This window comes from Podarcis bocagei (assembly GCF_964188305.1).
Source record: "Podarcis bocagei genome assembly, chromosome: 2".
In the NCBI taxonomy this organism is placed as follows: domain Eukaryota; kingdom Metazoa; phylum Chordata; class Lepidosauria; order Squamata; family Lacertidae; genus Podarcis; species Podarcis bocagei.
This window is the reverse complement of record NC_138126.1, coordinates 9235474-9254229: the sequence shown is the minus strand read 5'-3', so window position 1 is coordinate 9254229 and position 18756 is coordinate 9235474. Positions and strand designations below refer to the sequence as shown.

The window sequence follows — 18756 nt, the reverse complement described above, 5'->3', positions numbered from 1 at the left end:
GAGAAGAGTGACTAGTGGGGTGCCACAAGGTTCTGTCTTGGGCCCGGTCTTATTCAACATCTTTATCTTGGATGATGGACTCAAGGGCATCCTGATCAAATTTGCAGATGACACCAAACTGGGAGGGGTGGTTAACACCTCAGAGGACAGGATCACATTTCAAAACGACCTTGACAGATTAGAGAACTGGGCCAAAACAAACAAGATGAACTTTAACAGGGAGAAATGTAAAGTATTGCACTTGGGCAAAAAAAATGAGAGGCACAAATACAAGATGGGTGACAATTCTGGGCTGCATCAATAGGTGTATAGCATCTAGATCAAGGGAAGTAATAGTGCCACTGTATTCTGCTCTGGTCAGACCTCACCTGGAGTACTGTGTCCAGTTCTGGGCACCACAGTTCAAGAAGGACACTGACAAACTGGAACGTGTCCAGAGGAGGGCAACCAAAATGGTCAAAGGCCTGGAAACGGTGCCTTATGAGGAACGGCTAAGGGAGCTGGGCATGTTTAGCCTGGAGAAGAGGAGGCTAAGGGGTGATATGATAGCCATGTTCAAATATATATATATATATTTAAAAATAATATTTATTAAAGTTTCAAAAGATACAAAAGACAAAACAGAAAAACAAAGAAAAGCACAAAAAAGTTCCACCTTTAAGATCTCATTTTCAGTAACTTCTTTTCACGACTTCCCCTCACCTCCCCTTCTTGTATTCCACATCCAATTATTTGTTCAACAAATTTTTATCCCTAATGTCTTAACCTTAATTTGTTAATGTATTTCTTTATAGTAGATTTTAACCCTTAGTTCATTATTATATTTAGTTCAGTTTATAAGACAACTTTCAAATTATATACCTTGATCATATGTAAAAAAAACGAAAAAAAAAAAACTTTTTCTAAGGTTGACCCTATTTCCCTTCCACGAATTCCCCATTCTTATAATGATAAACAACATAAAATTTTAACACAGCAAAATAAAGATCAGGCCCCCTTTGGACTTCCAAACCCCACCCTTCTTTCCCCCGTTTCAATCCCAAACCATAGTCCATTAGTCCGTCTTTTTAGCCTGGTGACCTTACGTCCGAGGCTCTCAAATCTCTCTCAGTCCCTTTCAGCCGGCTTCTTTGAAAGTCCCTTATGATTGACACCCGAACTCGAAGAGGCACTTTCTCGATAATGTCCATGATCCTTCCAGCTAGGCCTACTTGTTTAGAGGTGGAGCTCAAGCTCTGTTTGTTAAATCCATGTGACCCAAATACTCCAGCTTCCACCTTGGTCGAGCTTGAAGTCATCTTGACAGGTCTCCGGCTCTCGTTTACCTTCTGTAACATTTCGGCCACATCTCCTTTCTGCTCCTCCTGTTCAGCAAGTATCTTTTCCTCCTCTTCAGTCTTTGGTTTCTTTTCCTGTCCAGCTGCCTGTGTTTTGAACATCAAGTCCTTTTCCAACTCAGAGGGTATATTTACTGTTGACTTCGGTTTTGCAGGACTTGTAGACAAAACATGGCCTTGCTCATACATCTTTCGCAGTTTTCCCATGAGAACGATAACCTCATCCAGATCTGCCAGAATTTTCCGACCTATTTCCATTCTTGTAATGTCCGTGAATCCCCTCTAGAGGGATTCTGGTTACTTAATATTCCTTTCACTTCCGATCCAAAAGTCAAATTTATTTGTATCAATCTTTCTTTACTTTCAATACTTTGTAACAATATAACCGGCTAAAGCCAAAGCTTTCAGTTTTTTCCGACCTTGACAGCTAATTTGACAGCTGTCAAAGTCTTCTGTAAACCCTCAGCAGGCTCTTTTCACGGGTTACTCCCGGTCTCGAGAAGAGTGGCACTTAATCTAAACAAATAAACTCTTGTCCCCCAGCACAGTAACTTAGACTTTTAAATCCGTGGAATTAATAACTTTTATCCAGTCAGGAAGAAAAAACAGCTCTTCTCGCAACCTTAGTTGGCAAATCCTTGCTTGAAACTGTTTACAATGGGGAGGGAGACGGACTTCCTCTTTGCACCTCCCCTGCTGGTTTTTAAGGGTCCCCGCGTCGCTGGCACGGCAAGACCCGGCCCCTGTTGAGCAGATTCCCTCCGGAGTTCGGAGGGAATCCGCCATTAGCCGATCGCGCTAACCCGGAAATCTCCATGTTCAAATATATAAAAGGATGTCACATAGAGGAGGGAGAAAGGTTGTTTTCTGCTGCTCCAGAGAAGCGGACACGGAGCAATGGATCCAAACTACAAGAAAGAAGATTCCACCTAAACATTAGGAAGAACTTCCTGACAGTAAGAGGTGTTTGACAGTGGAATTTGCTGCCAAGGAGTGTGGTGGAGTCTCCTTCTTTGGAGGTCTTTAAGCAGAGGCTTGACAACCATATGTCAGGAGTGCTCTGATGGTGTTTCCTGCATGGCAGGGGGTTGGACTCGATGGCCCTTGTGGTCTCTTCCAACTCTATGATTCTATAATTCATTGACAAAAATTTCTGATCAAATCCCACAAGCCTCTGCATCTACACCATTTTTCTCTACTGCCTTTTCTCTCTGTCTGACAAGCACGTATAAGCATTCTAGGACACAGACCAGTTTCTGAACCAGGCACCCTAGGCCATAAAGTTAATAGGTTACTTTGATGTAGTTTGTTAATCTTTAGATAGATCTTAGGGCCAGGAAGAGAGTTCAGGAAGAGATGGTGAATACTACCGTTCCTTCCTTCCTTTACTGATCTTCTGAATCCTTCCTTGCTTTGGGAACGCTACAAGTAACAGCAGATGAAAATTAGGATATGAAAAGCAAAACTATAGAATAGGCACCTAGAATTGTACATGGATTCAAACAGCACAGTCCAAGTGAATAATATTGGCATTATCTGATGATCAAGTATATGTCTGGATTTGCCAAGCTTGTGACAACAGCTGTCTAGCAGATGATGTATATAGAATCATAGAACTGTAGTTATAAGGGACCCCAAGGGTCATCTAGGCTGATCACCGAAGAATTGATGATTTTGAATTATGGTGCTGGGGGAGACTCGTTGAGAGTGCCATGGACTGCAAGAAGATCAAATGTATCCATTCTTAAGAAAATCAGCCCTGAGTGCTCACTGGAAGGACAGATAGTGAAGTTGAGGCTCCAATACTTTGGCCACCTCATGAGAAGAGAAGACTCCCTGGAGAAGACACTGATGCTGGGAAAGATGGCGGGCACAAGGAGAAGGGGACGACAGAGGACGAGATGGTTGGATAGTGTTCTCGAAGCTACAAACATGAGCCTGACCAAACTGCGGGAGGTGGAGGAAGACAGGAGTGCCTGGCGTGCTCTGGTCCATGGGGTCATGAAGAGTCGGACACAAATAAACGACTAAACAACAAAAGGGTCATCCAGTCCAACCCCCAGCAATGAAGTAATCTCAGCTAAAGCATCCATAGCAGAAGCCCATCCAACCTCTGCTTAAAAACCTCCAAGGAAGGAGAGCCCACCTCCCACCGAAGGAGACTGTTCCAATGTCAAAACAGCTCTTACTGTCAGAAAGTTCTTCCAATACAATAATGGCTGTCCTGGGGGGACCAGAACACGATCATTGGTTTACTCTCTGTAGGAGTTATTTGTTATGATTAAAGATCTTCCCACACGACAACCCTTTCTAAGATGTTTCCCTTGTACGAGTTCTTTATTGTTTAGGAAGCGAGCCCGTGTCACTGAAGTTCTTTCCATAAACCAAACATTTCTAAGATTTCCTCCCTGTATGAGTTCGTTGATGCGACTTAAGGGAGCTACTCTGACTGAAGCTTTTTCCACATTCTGAACATGTATACGGTTTCTCCCCTGTATGAGTTCTTTGATGCAATGTAAGTAAGCTACCACGACTAAAGCTCTTCCCACACTCCAAACATTTATACGGTTCCTCTCCTGTGTGCAATCTTTGATGGAAGGTAAGGCTGGAACTGTGGCTGAAGCTCTTTCCACACTCGAAACATGTATATCGTTTCTCCCCTGTATGAATTCTTTCATGCGAGGAAAGGTTGTCAATGCGACTGAAGCTCTTGCCACATTCCCAGCATTTATAAGGTTTGCTGCCTTGATGAGTTTGTTGATGTCTAGTAAGCCCATTGCTGCGAGCGAAGCTCATTCCACACTCCAAACACGTATGCGGTTTCTCTCCTGTGTGCAATCTTTGATGTGAGCTAAGGCTGCCACTCTGGCTGAAGCTCCTTCCACACTCTGAACATGTATACGGTTTCTCCCCTGTATGAGTTCTTTGATGCGAGGCAAGGGTACCACAGTGACTGAAGCTCTTTCCACACTCGGAACATATATACGGTTTCTCTCCTGTATGAGTTCTTCGATGCAAGATTAAGGCACTACAGTGACTGAAGCTCTTTCCACACTCCAAACACGTATGCGGTTTCTCCCCTGTATGAGTTATTTGATGCGAGGTAAGGGCACCATTCTCACTGAAGCTCCTTCCACACTCTGAACATGTATACGGTTTCTCCTCTGTATGAGATCTTTGATGCGTAGTAAGCTGGCCACATCGACTGAAGCTCTTTCCACACTCTAAACATGTATACGGTTTCTCCCCTGTATGAGTTCTTTGATGCAAGGTAAGCTTACCACGTTCACTGAAGCTCTTTCCACACTCTAAACATGTATACGGTTTCTCCCCTGTATGAGTTCTTTGATGTAAAGTAAGAGTTGAGTGACGACCAAATCTCTTTCCACACACGGTGCATTCATGCTTTTTCTCCTCTCTAGGAATTTGATTTTCACCACCCTGAGACGTACAAGAGTCACCCTCCGGCTTCTGCTTTCGTCTCCCTTCTCGCCTTCGGCTTCCATCTTGAACCCTCAGCTTCCTTTGCTCTTTGGATTCTTTGGGTGACACTTCTGATTGTTCCCCTTCTGCCAGCATCCCTTCAACATCTCCTGATGGAATAAAAAGGCAAACTGATGAAATGCTAAAGGAGCGTCTTCACACCAATCATTCAGTCAGGACACAGAGATCCAGGTTCCAAGGGCCTTGTGGCAGTTCCCTCCCTGTGAGAAGGGAAGTTACAGGGAACGAGACGGAGGGCCTTCTTGGTAGTGGTGCCCACCCTGTGGAAAGCTATCCCGTCAGATGTCAAGGAAACAAACAACTATATAACTTTTAGAAGACAACTGGAGGCAGCCATGTAGAGGGAAGTTTTAAATGTTTTATTATGCTTTTATATTTGTTAGAAGCCAGCTAGAGTGGCTGGGGAAGCCAGTCAGATCCGTGGGGTACCAATAATGAAAGTATTAATATGGTATTATTGTTTATTGAGTTTATATACCGCCCTACACCCGGAGGACTCAGCGTGGTTCGCAGAAAAGATCACATCATATGTAATCAGAATAAACATAACAACCCAATACCCCCCCCCAAAAAGAGCCACCTTTGAAAAAGACTATAGGATGTCAAACATATCAAGCAAAAGCCTGGTTAAAAAGGAACATGTTTGCATGGCACTTAAAGGTGTATATCCCTTCATGGATCACTGCCTTGTCGTGGTGAAGGAGCTTGAATAAGTCAGAGAAGCTATGACCTATGCCATGCAGGGTCACCCAAGACAGACAGGTCAGCCGAGAGTTTAGACTAAATGTGATCCACCTGGTGAAGAAACTGACAACCCACTCCAGTATTATGCCATGAAAGCTCCATGGACATAAAAAATGAGAAGCTTTGAGAGGAAAGTGAGTTTCCAAGGCATATCTATATCTAACGTTGAAGTTCCCAGAGCATGGATAACGGTAGATAAGCTATTCCTGTCCAGATAGGGGTGTAACTGGGCTACCAGCCAAAGCTGATGAAAGGCACTCCAGGCCATCTGCGCCTCGAGCAACAGCAAAGGATCCAGGAGAACCCCCAAGCTACGAACCTGCTCCTCCAGAGGAAGTGTAACCCCATCAAGAGCAGGCGACCTTCCAGCCATCTGCTCTAGGGAAGCACCCACTAACTGAGCCTCACTCTTATCTGGATTGAGCTTCAATTTGTTGGCTCTCATCCAGTCCATTACCGAGGCAAGACACTGGTGGGAGAGGGTGCTCAGGGGTGTTAGTAGTAGTAGTAGTAGTAGCCTGTCTAACTAAGGCCTCAGCCACACTTGGAATTTTAATGTGGACTTGAAGTTGCTTGTTTCTCCTCTTTTTTAACCTCTTCTGCCCAGAACTGCTGTATTTAATTGAAACACAAATGTTTTAAAATGTGTGTGGTTTGCGGGGGGTTATTGGGTTGATTTTGTTTATGTTTTGATTGTGTACTTTGAGTTTTTATATTGCGATTTTATCCTGTGAACTGCCCTAAGGCCTGTGGGTACAGGGAGGTATACAATTTTAATAAATTATAATAAAATCAGGCCGGATAAAAATTATTACAGGCTCCAGGGGCAGCCCCTGAAGTAGGTTTCCCAATGCTTAAGGCTTTGCCTTGACCCCAAGCCCTATGGGGAGCCCAAGGAAGGTCCCCCACCTGCCCAAGTTGGCCTGCAGGGAGGAGAGCAGGAGAAAGATCCTCCCTTCCATTGGGAAAAGATGTCCTACCCCCATACAAAGGGGGAAAGCCATATAAATGCATTATTTTAGCGGAATTAAATTGAAAATGCATTAATTATGGGAAATGTAAATATTTGGGGAAATACCCTTTGCAAAAGCGTGGGCATTAGGCGAGATCTGCACCAAAATGCTGAACAATTTTCAAGAGATCTTTAAAAATGTGAAAATCTGGATAAACTGACGACTAGAAAAAGGAGACGCAGAAAAAAACTTACATTGAAACGGTTTGCCTAACAGGGGTTTTTTTTTTAATCCCTCCCCACAACTCCCTCCAGCAGCACCCCCACTCCCCCCCCCCGTTATAATATATAACAATATGACCCACCTGCAGCGCCTCCGCGAGGAAGGACAGCCGCCGTCATGTTCGGCATCTCCCCCCCCCACATGCGGGACAGGAAGCGGAAGCTCCTATTTTCCCGACAGCCTTTTTTTCTTCCGCTCTAGGAATCTCAGCTCTGTCGCCGCTGCTCTTAACCGTTTCGGAGCCGAGCGGCAGGAGCCTCTGGGCTTCTCCGGGCAGAAAGCAGGAGAGGCGCCGTTCTCGCCTCCGGAAAGCCCCGCTGGATCAGCTGCGCGGGAGCCCCAAAACGTTTTCTAAACTATTTTTAAATATATATATTTTTTATTTTCATTTTTCAAAATAACATTTTTCCTTTTGGTACATAGATATCCAATCCAAATTTGCAATAAATGGCTTTTCCCCTTGCCCCCCCCCTGGTTTCCATCCCCCCCTTTATTCTCCTTGCATATAATTATATTCCTTAGCCAGTCATCTAGTCATCCATTCTTCTTTCGTTGGGACCTTCCCTTCTTTCCACATCTGGGCTAGTAGCATTCTGGCTGCTGTAGTCGCATAAATAAACAGTCTCTTGCTTCCTTGGCAATTCTCCTCCTATTACTCCTAGTAAAAAAGCCTCTCTTTTTTTAACAAACGTAATTTTAAGAATTTTTAAAAGTTCATTGTGTATCATTTCCCAGAAGCCCTTTACCTTTTTACACGTCCACCACATATGAAAAAATAGTTCCTTCCTTATCCTTACATTTCCAACATAAATTAGAAATATATTTATACATTTCAGCAAGCTTTACTGGAGTCAAATACCATCAGTATATCATCTTCATATCATTTTCTTTTAATGAACTACATGCTGTGAATTTTAAAATCTCTTTCCACAGCTTTTCCTATTATTCAAGTGGTATATTATAACCTATGTCTTTTGCCCAAGTGTATCATTACAGCTTTAACCTCTTCATCTTTCGTCTCCCATTCCAACAGTGGTTTGTACATTCTTGATAACAATTTCTCATTATTTTCTAATAATTCATTTTTGAACTTTGAGAATTCCTTCCCAAAGTCCTTCTCTTTGTCACCTCTGAATATGTCATTTATTTGGCAATATTGTAACCAACCTGTTAACAGAGCTTTTATATCCTCATATTCTTTCACCTTTGTTTTCTACTTCTGTTAACAGATCTTTGTATATTGCCCAGTTTCGTGTTTACCTCTTTTTACAGATACGGTTTCTAATGGGGAAAGCCACAAAGGTGTCTTGTTCTCTAATAAACTCTTATATTTGTCCCATACTTGGTAAATTGATTTCCTTATAACGTGGTTCAGGAATCCCTCATGCACCTTTCTTTTCTCATACCAAAATTAAGCATGCTAACCAAATCTATTACCACGTCCTTCCAGATCTGATACTTCAGTATTGTTTAACAGTATCCATTAGCCAATAATGTGGGGCCCATTGTGTAAATAATGTATATAAAGTAGATATTGTGGGGGAACATTCATTCCTCCTCACCACTATGAGCTGAATAAAGAGCATGAAATCCACTCTCGACTCCGAGTATATTTCACACCTTATAAACAATAAAAGAACAATTCTGCATTTGTTATCTTTTTCTGTTCTTCCTTTGAAAAAACAAAACGAAACAAGAAATCAGTCCCTGGGGAGAAGATGTTCCCTGATGATTAGTGAGGCCTTTGCAGGAGACACCCAGGCCTGGTTGTTCTCCACAGCAAAACAAAAGAATTGTGGACCATAAAAAGGTGTGCTTCTTCCTTTTAAAAGCACTTTATGTACCATTTATTTTGGTTGTGCATCTCACGAGAGTCGTGGGGCTCTGCTGCCGCTGATTTACCATGTTTTCCAAGTCCTGGGGAGGGACAAGCCCCGCTCTCTGACCCCTGGTCACCTTCCTCTCTGTTTTCAGAGATTTCACAGATGTTGTACATCCACGTTGAAGTGTCTGCTCTGCTCTTCGGGGCTGGAAACTTCCCTCCCCCAAAAAAGGGATAAATGAGATTTTCCAGAAGTTGTACTTTGCACCCAGTGGTCCCAACCCCACCTTCAGAAAAGGGCAGCCCAAATTATCGGGGGGATGGAGGAACTCGGCTGTGCAGAAAGGTCGCGGAATTGGGAACTTTTTAGTTTAGAGAAAAAGCAAGTAAGAAGTGACACGATTATAAAATTATAAAAGTAGGTAGACAAAAGCTTTTTATTTCTCCTAGCGCTAGAATTTGAGGGCGTCACAGGAAACTGAATGGTGGAAGAGTCAGGATATATAAAAGAAACCCTTCGCACAGTGAGGAATTAAGCTATGGAACTCACTGCCACAAGAGGCAGCAATGGACTGCTGTAATAGAGGATTTGAGGAACCATTAAGGAGTACTCTCTGGGTTCAGTCAGTCAACCGGCTTGTAAACTATGCTGTTTTCAATGTGCATTTTATAGTTGGCTTCACTTAGCAATGTTTTCTTTTGAAATGTTCAAGTTCTTTTTGTTTTGTTAACTTTGTGTTAAATATGTATTCTGTAGTCGACCTCCTTTGTAATGTTTTCTTTTGAAATATTTTAAGATAATATTTTAGTTTCCTGTTAAATATGTTGCTTTGACTGTATACTTTATATTTGACATTCTTCAGAAATGTTTGATTCTAGATTGTTTTATTGACGTTAAATATGCAGTAAACCGCTTTGAGATTTTTTTAAAAAATCAAGCGGTATAGAAATTATTATTATTATTATTATTATTATTATTATTATTATTATTATTATTATTATTATTATTATTATTTGTGGTTGGGGGGAAGGTTAGATGGCATCAGCGGACCTCACTGCTCTCCCTTGTCAGTACTCCCTCTCTCCTTATCCCAGTTTCCCTCATGGCAGAGGGGCTGGCAGCTTGGCTCCCTCTCCTTGCTGCTTTCACCCATTTGGAGAGGGCGGGTGAGGAAGCAGACAGAGCTAGAAAAACGAAGAGGAGCCTGGCTGAAAGGAGCTTCCTCCCGAGTAATAATAATAATAATAATAATAATTTATACCCCTCCCATCTGGCGGGATTTCCCCAGCCACTCTGGGCGGTTCCCAGCAGAATTATTATTATTATTATTATTATTATTATTATTATTATTATTATTATTTTATTTATACCCCACCCATCTGGCTGGGTTTCCCCAGCCACTCTGGGCAGCTTCCAACAGAATATAAAAATACAATAACCTATTAAACATTAAAAAGCTTCAGGAGCAGCAGGTGAGAGACAGTTTCACTGAGATAATAAAATAATAATAATAATAATAATAATAATAATAATAATAATAATAATAATAATTGTCAGAGCTGCTTCAAGATCCTAGCTCACAGAGGATCACGCTAGCCAGCGGTCATTAAGTAAAAGTCTTTATTGAATTACAGTTTCCATTCTCACGCTGCTGTCTGCAACTCTACGTCTACTAGCTAGATCGGCGAGGCTCCGTCTGAGTCTCCGCCCCGTGCGCACCAACTTAATATCCTAGCCTTGCTCCACCTTTTCCTCCTGACTGTCCTCCTCTGGGTCCCTCTACCCCCCGGGGCTTCTTCCTTCCGGGATTCTTCTGACGCTGACCCAGACCCTTCTGCCTCCTTGCGCCGGGCTTTAGGACCCGGTTCCCTTTCGGGGCTGCTCACTGCGCCGCCTTCCTCTGCATTTGAACTTGGCGCGCGCGCCCAACCTTCCACTTTCCTCTTAACCGTTTCTTCGCTCCCCGATGGAGGTGTGGCCACTCCTGACTCCTGCCCTCCCTCCTGTGGTGAGCTGCCAGCGCTTCCCTCCTGGCTCCTTTCCTCTTCCCTGCTTCCTGGCGGTGACGCTGGTCCCGATTTCCAGCTGCTCCCCCCTGAGTCTCCTCTGGCTCTATCTTCCTGGGGTGCCTCCCTAGACGCCCCCCTTGCCCTGGCCACTGGTGCTCCTTTCTGTGAATCCTCTGATTCACTGGAAAGACTGGGAGATCTCGGGTCGTCGTCATCACTCATCCTTTCCTCTGTCTCCTCCCCTTCGCTCTCTGTTTCCTCCCTTGCCCGTGCCTCTGCACCTAAACCCCTGACATCCATCCCCCCCTCGAAGCCCCCCAGTCCCCCCTCCCCTCCTTCCGGTGCTGGAGCTGGGGGCTGCTGTTGCAAAGGGACGAACGTCGGATATCGGTCGCTTCCCGTGGCAGGCCTCCAGCGGAACTCTTCCAGGTCTTCCTCTCTGCTCTCGTTGACGACAGTCACCTCCTCTTCCATCTCTGTGCCGCCGTGCTCGAAACCAGGGTCGTCCCCGAAAATGTCCATGTCCGTCTCTCCCGCACTTCCTCCAGGCGGCGTTGCTCGGCCGGAACAGTCCAGCCACTTCCTGCGGAACTGCTCCTCCGGCCTATCGTCCCACCAATACGAGGGTTCTGAGACAGATCCCGAGGGTGACCCCTCCGGGGAACGGACGTCTCGTGTTGGTTCCTCGTCCGAGTCGAACCCCCTGAACGTGCTGTCCGAAAGCGTGGGCGTGAAAAGCCAGTCGTCGAAAAAGTCTGCTGGCATAGGTCTATGTGGGAAGAGGGCATGAAACTCGTCTTTGAGCAGAGGTTCGTCTAAAGCGTAGCCCGGCACCCAGCTGTTCGCACTGGCCGGGGTGCCCTCCCTGGCGAGAAAGTATTCTACTCCCTCTTCCCCCCATCTGGAGTCCAAAATCTCCGTGACTTCGTTGATGCGCTCCTCCTGTGCCACTCCCGCGTGCCCCGTTCCTTCTCTGAGCGGACTCGGCGCCGTTCCGGGTTCCTGGAACCTGTGCGGTGCCTTGTAGGGAGTGAGCACCGATCTGTGGAACACCGGATGCATTCTGGAACCCTCCGGAAGCGCCAGCCTGAAAGCCACCGGGTTGACCTGCTCTTCGACTTGGTAGGGCCCCAGTTGTTTATGCCCTAGTTTCTTCTTGGCCAACGACCTGGCCGGCACTGCGTGGGCTGCTAACCAGACCCAGTCTCCCACGTGGAGCTCTTCGCCAACCCTTCTGTGTTTGTCCGCTTGTACCTTGTATGCGTGTTTAGCCAGCTCCAGGTGGCGCCGCAGCTGATCGTGGACTTCCTGCAGCTCCGACGCGAACGCATCTGCTGACTGCGGCTCCCCTTCTCCCCTGCATTCCAGTCCCGGAAAGGTTCTAGGGTGCCGCCCGTTGTTGGCGAAGAACGGCGTGACGCCCGTGGATACGTGCTTCGTGTTGTTGTAGGCAAACTCTGCAAGCGGCAGGTAATCCACCCACGTCGCAGGCTGTTGGTTTGCATAACATCTCAGGTACTGCTGCATGATGGCATTGGCTCGCTCCGCTTGCCCGTTGGTCTGCGGGTGTCTCGCCGACGCCAGATTGATCTTGACGTTTAGGAAGCCCATCAGTTTCTGCCAGAAGTTCGAGATGAACTGCCGCCCGCGGTCGGACAGAATAGACCGTGGCAGACCGTGAACCTTGAACACGTGGTCTATGAACAGTTTGGCGGTTTGCTCCGCCGTGGCCACCTTAGCACACGGAATGAAATGCGCCATCTTGGAGAACAGGTCCACCACCACCAACACTGCCGTCTTGCCCCTTGAGCTGGGCAGATCCGTGACAAAGTCCAGAGCCACCCTTTCCCAAGGTTCGACCGGAGTTTGCAGCGGCTCCAACAGTCCAGCCGGCGGTTTGTGCACCGGCTTTGCCCTCTGGCAGGTGTCACACCTCGCTACGTAGTCTGCGACCTCCCCTCTCATTCCAGGCCACCAGAAATCCCTGGCTACTAATTCCACCGTCTTCTCCTTGCCAAAGTGCCCGGCCGTGGGTGCGTCGTGCAGCTGCTGTAGCACCTTGGCTCGAAGTTCGTCACCCGGCACGTAGATGGCCCCTTTACGGATGAGCAAGCCATCTCGTAGCTGGAAACCGTCGGCCGCTGCCTTGCCCCCTCGCACCTCTGCCATCTTCGTTTGTGCGAAGGAGTCCCCCTGCAACGCTCGCCGCACCGCCTCTAGGTCCACGGTCGCCGCGGCGCACGCCCACACTGTCGGTGCAAAGATGTGCATGGCGGCCGCTGGTGTTGCGTCCTCCAGATACTGTGGCTTGCGGGAGAGAGCGTCTGCCATGATGTTGGTGTCCCCCGGGACATACTCTATTCGGAAGTCGAAGTCCGCAAAGAACTCAGCCCAACGTATCTGCCTCTGGTTCAGGAACTGTGCCGTGCGCCAGTGTTCCAGATTCTTGTGGTCCGTGCAAACCTGCACCGTGTGCTTGGCGCCGATCAGAAAGTGCCTCCACGCCTTGAACGCTGCATGAATGGCCAGCAACTCCCTGTCCCATATGGTGTAGTTCTGCTCGGACTTGCTGAGCTTCCTGGAGTAAAACGCTCCCGGCCGCCACACGCCCTGCGGGTCCTTCTGCAGCAGGACCGCCCCCACTGCTCTGTCCGAAGCGTCTGTCTCCACCCTCATCGGCATGCTGGGGTTGACATGAAGCAGCTGCTCTTCCGACGCGAAGAGACGCTTGAGGGCCTGAAAGGACTGCTCCGCCTGCTCTGTCCAGATGAACTTCTTCTTCTTGGAGCTAAGGGTGTCAGTGATGGCCGCCGTCTGCATCGCGAAGCCCTTGATAAACTTGCGATAGAAGTTCGCAAAGCCGACAAACCGTTGGACCTCCTTCCGGTTGCGTGGGCTCTTCCAATCCAACACCGCTCGAACCTTGGCGCTGTCCATGGCGAGCCCCTTGGCAGACAGCTTGTAGCCCAGAAAATCCACCTCCGGCACGTCAAATTGGCACTTCTCCAGCTTGGCGTAGAGCCTGTGTTGCTTTAGCCTGCCCAGCACTTCCTTGACGTGCTTGTCATGTTCTTGCTGCGACTCCGAAAAGATCAGGATGTCATCCAAGAAACAGACGCACGTCTTGTAGAGAAGTCCCGCCAACACGTGATGCATAAATGCTTGAAAAACGTGAGCGCCATTTTGTAGTCCAAAAGGCATAACTCTGTATTCGTAGGTACCCAGTGGCGTGAACATGGCTGTCTTCCACTCATCACCTTCCCGCATGCGAATGAGGTTGTACGCCCCCCGCAGGTCCAACTTGGTGAACACCTTTCCTTTCCGTACCTTCGCCAGGAGGTCGTCGATGCGGGGCATGGGGAAGTCCGACGGCTTGGTCACACTGTTCAAAATCCTGTAATCCACTACGAGTCTTTTTTGGGGCGTGTCTCGCTTCTTAACAAAGAATACAGGACTGCCCCCCACTGCCTTAGACTCCCGGATGAAACCGCGCTCCAAATTATGATCGATGAAGTCTTTGAGTTCCTGCAGTTCGTCCTCAGACATGGAATACAGCTTCCCTTTAGGCAGCGCCGCCCCCGGCAGCAGGTCAATTTTGCAGTCATATGGTCTGTGAGGGGGTAGCCTGTCCGCCTCCTTCTCGCAGAAAACTTCCAGAAATTCTGCGTACTTGTGGGGAATCGCTTGCAGCGTGCCTAGCAGCAGCTGTGACTCCTCTTCCTCTCCTTCCTGCCTGGGTACGATGCAGTGTTCAGCACAAAAGGAAGAGCCGAAGACCAGCTGCCTCTGGAACCAAGCCATCGTTGGGCTGTGCTTGTCCAGCCAACTCATACCCAATACAATGGGCGTGTCAGACAGTTGAGTGACGTTGAAGCTGATGACTTCCCTGTGATTCCCAAGTCGCATCACCATTGGTGGCGTCTGCTTCACCACTTGCCCCCCTAGCAGCTCCCTGCCATCCACCGTGACAACCTGCAGGGGCAGTGTGGCCGGCAGCAACTGCACAGCGTGCCTGTCGACAAATTCCTGCCCTATAAAGTCCGCGTTGCTGCCGGAGTCGATGGTGATTGGCACGTCCATGGTGATTCCATTGGGCAGCTGGAGAGATGCTGTGAGCCTCACTACTGGTTTGGGCGGGAGGGGGTTCACTGGCTGTAAAATTTCTGGGGACTGCGTCACTAACACGTCTGGCTGGGCCCCAGTGCCTCTTCCTCCAGCCAGACATTGTCGTTTCCCTGCTGTGGTCCTCCCTGCTGCGTTGCTGCAGTCACCATTGCTGAGGCTGCAGTAAGCTTGTGGGGCCGCTGGGGACACTCTTTCGCCATATGCCCTGGCTGCTCACAGACGTAACACTTCCTGGTCCCTCTAGGAGGCTTCGCCTTCACTGCTGCCGGTGCTAGGGCTCTGGTTGCTGACTGAGCCCTTGCACCTCCAACCTCCATAGGTTCGGCTCCTCCTCCTGGCGGAGGCGTGGATTGCGTTCGCGCTGCTTCTCTGGGAAAGAAGGAGGGGCCCCCGGCTGGTTCGCGCCCTCCACGTCCTTCGTCCTTGCTCCACGGACGTCCTTCCAGCCTCACCCCCACGGCCAGTGCCCTCTGAACGACCTCCTGGGTGGTTCGGGGTCTCTCCCCCCTCGCTATCTCATCTTTAATCGAGTTGTGCAGTCCCTCCCAAAAGAGGTCTCTTACAGGAGCCGAATCTCTGTCCCATTCCAGGGCGCTGACCAAGGCGAAAAAGCGTGCATGATACTGTCTGACGCTGGCCCTCCCTTGTCTCAGCCCATGCACCTCCTTCCGTGCAAGATCAATGTCAATACTTGATAAGAAACACCCATCCATCGCTTTAATAAAGGCATCCACATTCTGGAGCGCCGGATCGTTATCTCTCCATAAATTGCGCAACCATGCTTTCGCCTCCCCATGCAGATGGGACATGATGAACCCCACTCTCTCCTGTTCATCTCTAAAGTCTTTATGCAACAGTTGCAGTGCGCACAGTACGTCGGCTCTAAAGTTGGGATACTGTTGCAGGTTCCCATCGAAGTGAGAGAGCAGCCCGCCTGTCCGTCTCGCCAACCCAATTCCCTCCTGCCGGGGTGGTTGCTTTGCCAGTACGTCTAACCTGACCTGGAGATCCCTGCAGGCGGCAGCTGCCTCGTCCTCTCTCTTCCTGGATGCGAGAACCTCGGCGTTCAGTTGTGCCACTGCTTTTCTGAGGTCCTCTATCTGCTGCTCAGCCGTCATGTCTCCTGCCGTTCGTGAGCTCGCTAGTGGGCGCCTGTTTCTCTCCTCTCCTCGAGGCTGCAGATGCCCACAATGTAGAGACGGAGCCTACTGTCAGAGCTGCTTCAAGATCCTAGCTCACAGAGGATCACGCTAGCCAGCGGTCATTAAGTAAAAGTCTTTATTGAATTACAGTTTCCATTCTCACGCTGCTGTCTGCAACTCTACGTCTACTAGCTAGATCGGCGAGGCTCCGTCTGAGTCTCCGCCCCGTGCGCACCAACTTAATATCCTAGCCTTGCTCCACCTTTTCCTCCTGACTGTCCTCCTCTGGGTCCCTCTACCCCCCGGGGCTTCTTCCTTCCGGGATTCTTCTGACGCTGACCCAGACCCTTCTGCCTCCTTGCGCCGGGCTTTAGGACCCGGTTCCCTTTCGGGGCTGCTCACTGCGCCGCCTTCCTCTGCATTTGAACTTGGCGCGCGCGCCCAACCTTCCACTTTCCTCTTAACCGTTTCTTCGCTCCCCGATGGAGGTGTGGCCACTCCTGACTCCTGCCCTCCCTCCTGTGGTGAGCTGCCAGCGCTTCCCTCCTGGCTCCTTTCCTCTTCCCTGCTTCCTGGCGGTGACGCTGGTCCCGATTTCCAGCTGCTCCCCCCTGAGTCTCCTCTGGCTCTATCTTCCTGGGGTGCCTCCCTAGACGCCCCCCTTGCCCTGGCCACTGGTGCTCCTTTCTGTGAATCCTCTGATTCACTGGAAAGACTGGGAGATCTCGGGTCGTCGTCATCACTCATCCTTTCCTCTGTCTCCTCCCCTTCGCTCTCTGTTTCCTCCCTTGCCCGTGCCTCTGCACCTAAACCCCTGACAATAATAATAATGTTTTATTTATATCCCGCTCTTCCCAGCCGAAGCTGGGCTCAGAGCGGCTAACATCAGATGTATAACACATTAACATAAAATCAGACAATCAATTAAAATACATCCTCACCTGAGATATTTGCCAGGAGCTGGTAAAGTGAGGGGGAGATACCCTAAAACGTTTCACTAATTGCCCAAAGTCTTCTAGTGTGTCTCAACTCTCCCCAAAAAGTGTTTTCCCTCTTATAATTTTATTTTTGATCATAGTCCTCATTGCTGTTTCAGGTAAAGGAACGAACTTCAGAGGCAGTAGGAGATTTCTCTGAGGCCAAGGAAACGTTCCTTGTGGTGGCCTATCAATCAGGAAGGTGACGGAGAAACCGCCTTTCGGAGTAAGCATAGATGGGCCCCTTCGACCAGAAGAATGGCTCCTTGCAAGTTCAGGATGAGCATGATGTGGCACTTGTCTGAGTGCCAGTCCCTCAGGTTGCAGGATCCAAGGGGACATATGAAATAAGGCCATCCATCTGCTAAACCAGGGCCAGGCAACCTAAGGCCCGGGGGCCAGATGTGGCCCAATCGCCTTCTCAATCCGGCCCGCGGACACTCCAGGACTTTGTCTTTTTTATTATTATTATTTCTTTGTTTCTTATCTTTGCTACTTCTTTATTTTTTTTCTTTCCTTATAAATTTTATATTTTATATAATTTTCGTTCTTTTTTTTACCTGCTAAGAGATAGTACATAATGTTTGTACAGACATGTAATTTTTTTAATCAATCAAGAATATTAATTAAAAAAAAGAAGAATGTGTCCTTTTATTTTAAATGCATCTCTGGGTTATTTGTGGGGCCTGCCTGGTGTTTCTACATGAGTAGAATGTGTGCTTTTATTTAAAATGCATCTCTGGGCTATTTGTGGGGCATAAGAATTCATTCATTACCCCCCCCCCAAAAAAAATATACTCCGGCCCAGCACATGATCTGAGGGACGGTGGACCGGCCCATGGCTGGAAAAGGTTGCTGACCCCTGTGCTAAACTAATTCCAAACTTCTTGTCTACGTGACAAGCATGTGCTACTGCGAAAAGAGCCGATATCACTTTCCTGAAAAAAGCGAGCAAAAGTAGGGAGACGTTCATCCAAACATAGCAGAGGAAATCTCCCTCAGAACCACCCAGCCAATCCGAGAACACGTTTCCTCAGTGAAGGTCATGCCGCTCTGCTTGGTTGCTAAGCAGCAGCTCCGCCCACCCGTCTTGGCCAGCTCTCTTTAAACACCACCAGATTTAACCCTTAGCTGATAAACTGCATGATCTCTGCTGTTGACCTTCCAACATTCCTGACCTCTTTGTCTCTCGCAGGTGATGAAACCGTGCTGACGATTCGTACTCAGCCATCTCTCCTTGGGTCACCAAATCAGGTAGAGGGAATCAGCACCGGGGACCCTGCCAGTACCGCTATCTTGCTACCCACTAAGAAGGCTGTCAACGCCACTCATGAAGATTTGAATCAGGAGTGGGGAACCTCAGGCCTCATGGTAATAATAATAATAATAAATTTTATTTATATCCCGCCCTCCCCAGCCAAAGCCGGGCTCAGGGCGGCTAACAACAATAAAACAGTACAAAAGTACAGCACAAACAACATTCTAAAATCATTCATTATAAAATTAATTAAATTCAAGCCACTGGCCACCATTGGGCCAGAGCTCCGTGAAGATTGCCGACGGAGGGAGTCAGGCTGTGCCCTGGCCAAAGGCCTGACGGAACAGCTCTGTCTTGCAGGCCCTGCGGAAAGATGTCAAGTCCCACAGGGCCCTGGTCTCTTGTGACAGTGTTCCACCAGGTCGGAGCCACAGCCGAAAAAGCCCTGGCTCTAGTTGAGGCCAGCCTAACTTCTCTGTGGTCTGGGACCTTCAAGATGTTTTTATTTTAAGACTGTAAGTTTCTCTGTGGGGCATACCAGGAGAGGCGGTCCTGTAGGTACGAGGGTCCTAGGCCGTATAGGGCTTTAAAGGTTAAAACCA

At 48.2% G+C, this 18756-nt stretch overlaps 2 protein-coding genes across 2 annotated transcripts in view; one reads left to right on the top strand and one right to left on the bottom strand.

The window, feature by feature from the left end:
• The window catches only part of LOC308580736 (uncharacterized protein), a 154119-nt gene that overhangs the window by 63735 nt on the left and 71628 nt on the right, over positions 1-18756 (top strand). The gene's annotated exons all lie outside the window — the stretch shown is intronic.
• Positions 741-6949, bottom strand: LOC308580913 (uncharacterized protein). The gene is made up of 2 exons (XM_081183211.1): positions 6903-6949; positions 741-4930 (listed from the first exon to the last, which is right to left on the bottom strand). The coding sequence occupies exons 1-2, from the start codon at positions 6946-6948 to the stop codon at positions 3732-3734; spliced, it is 1245 nt and encodes a 414-aa protein (XP_081039337.1). The 5' UTR covers position 6949; the 3' UTR covers positions 741-3731.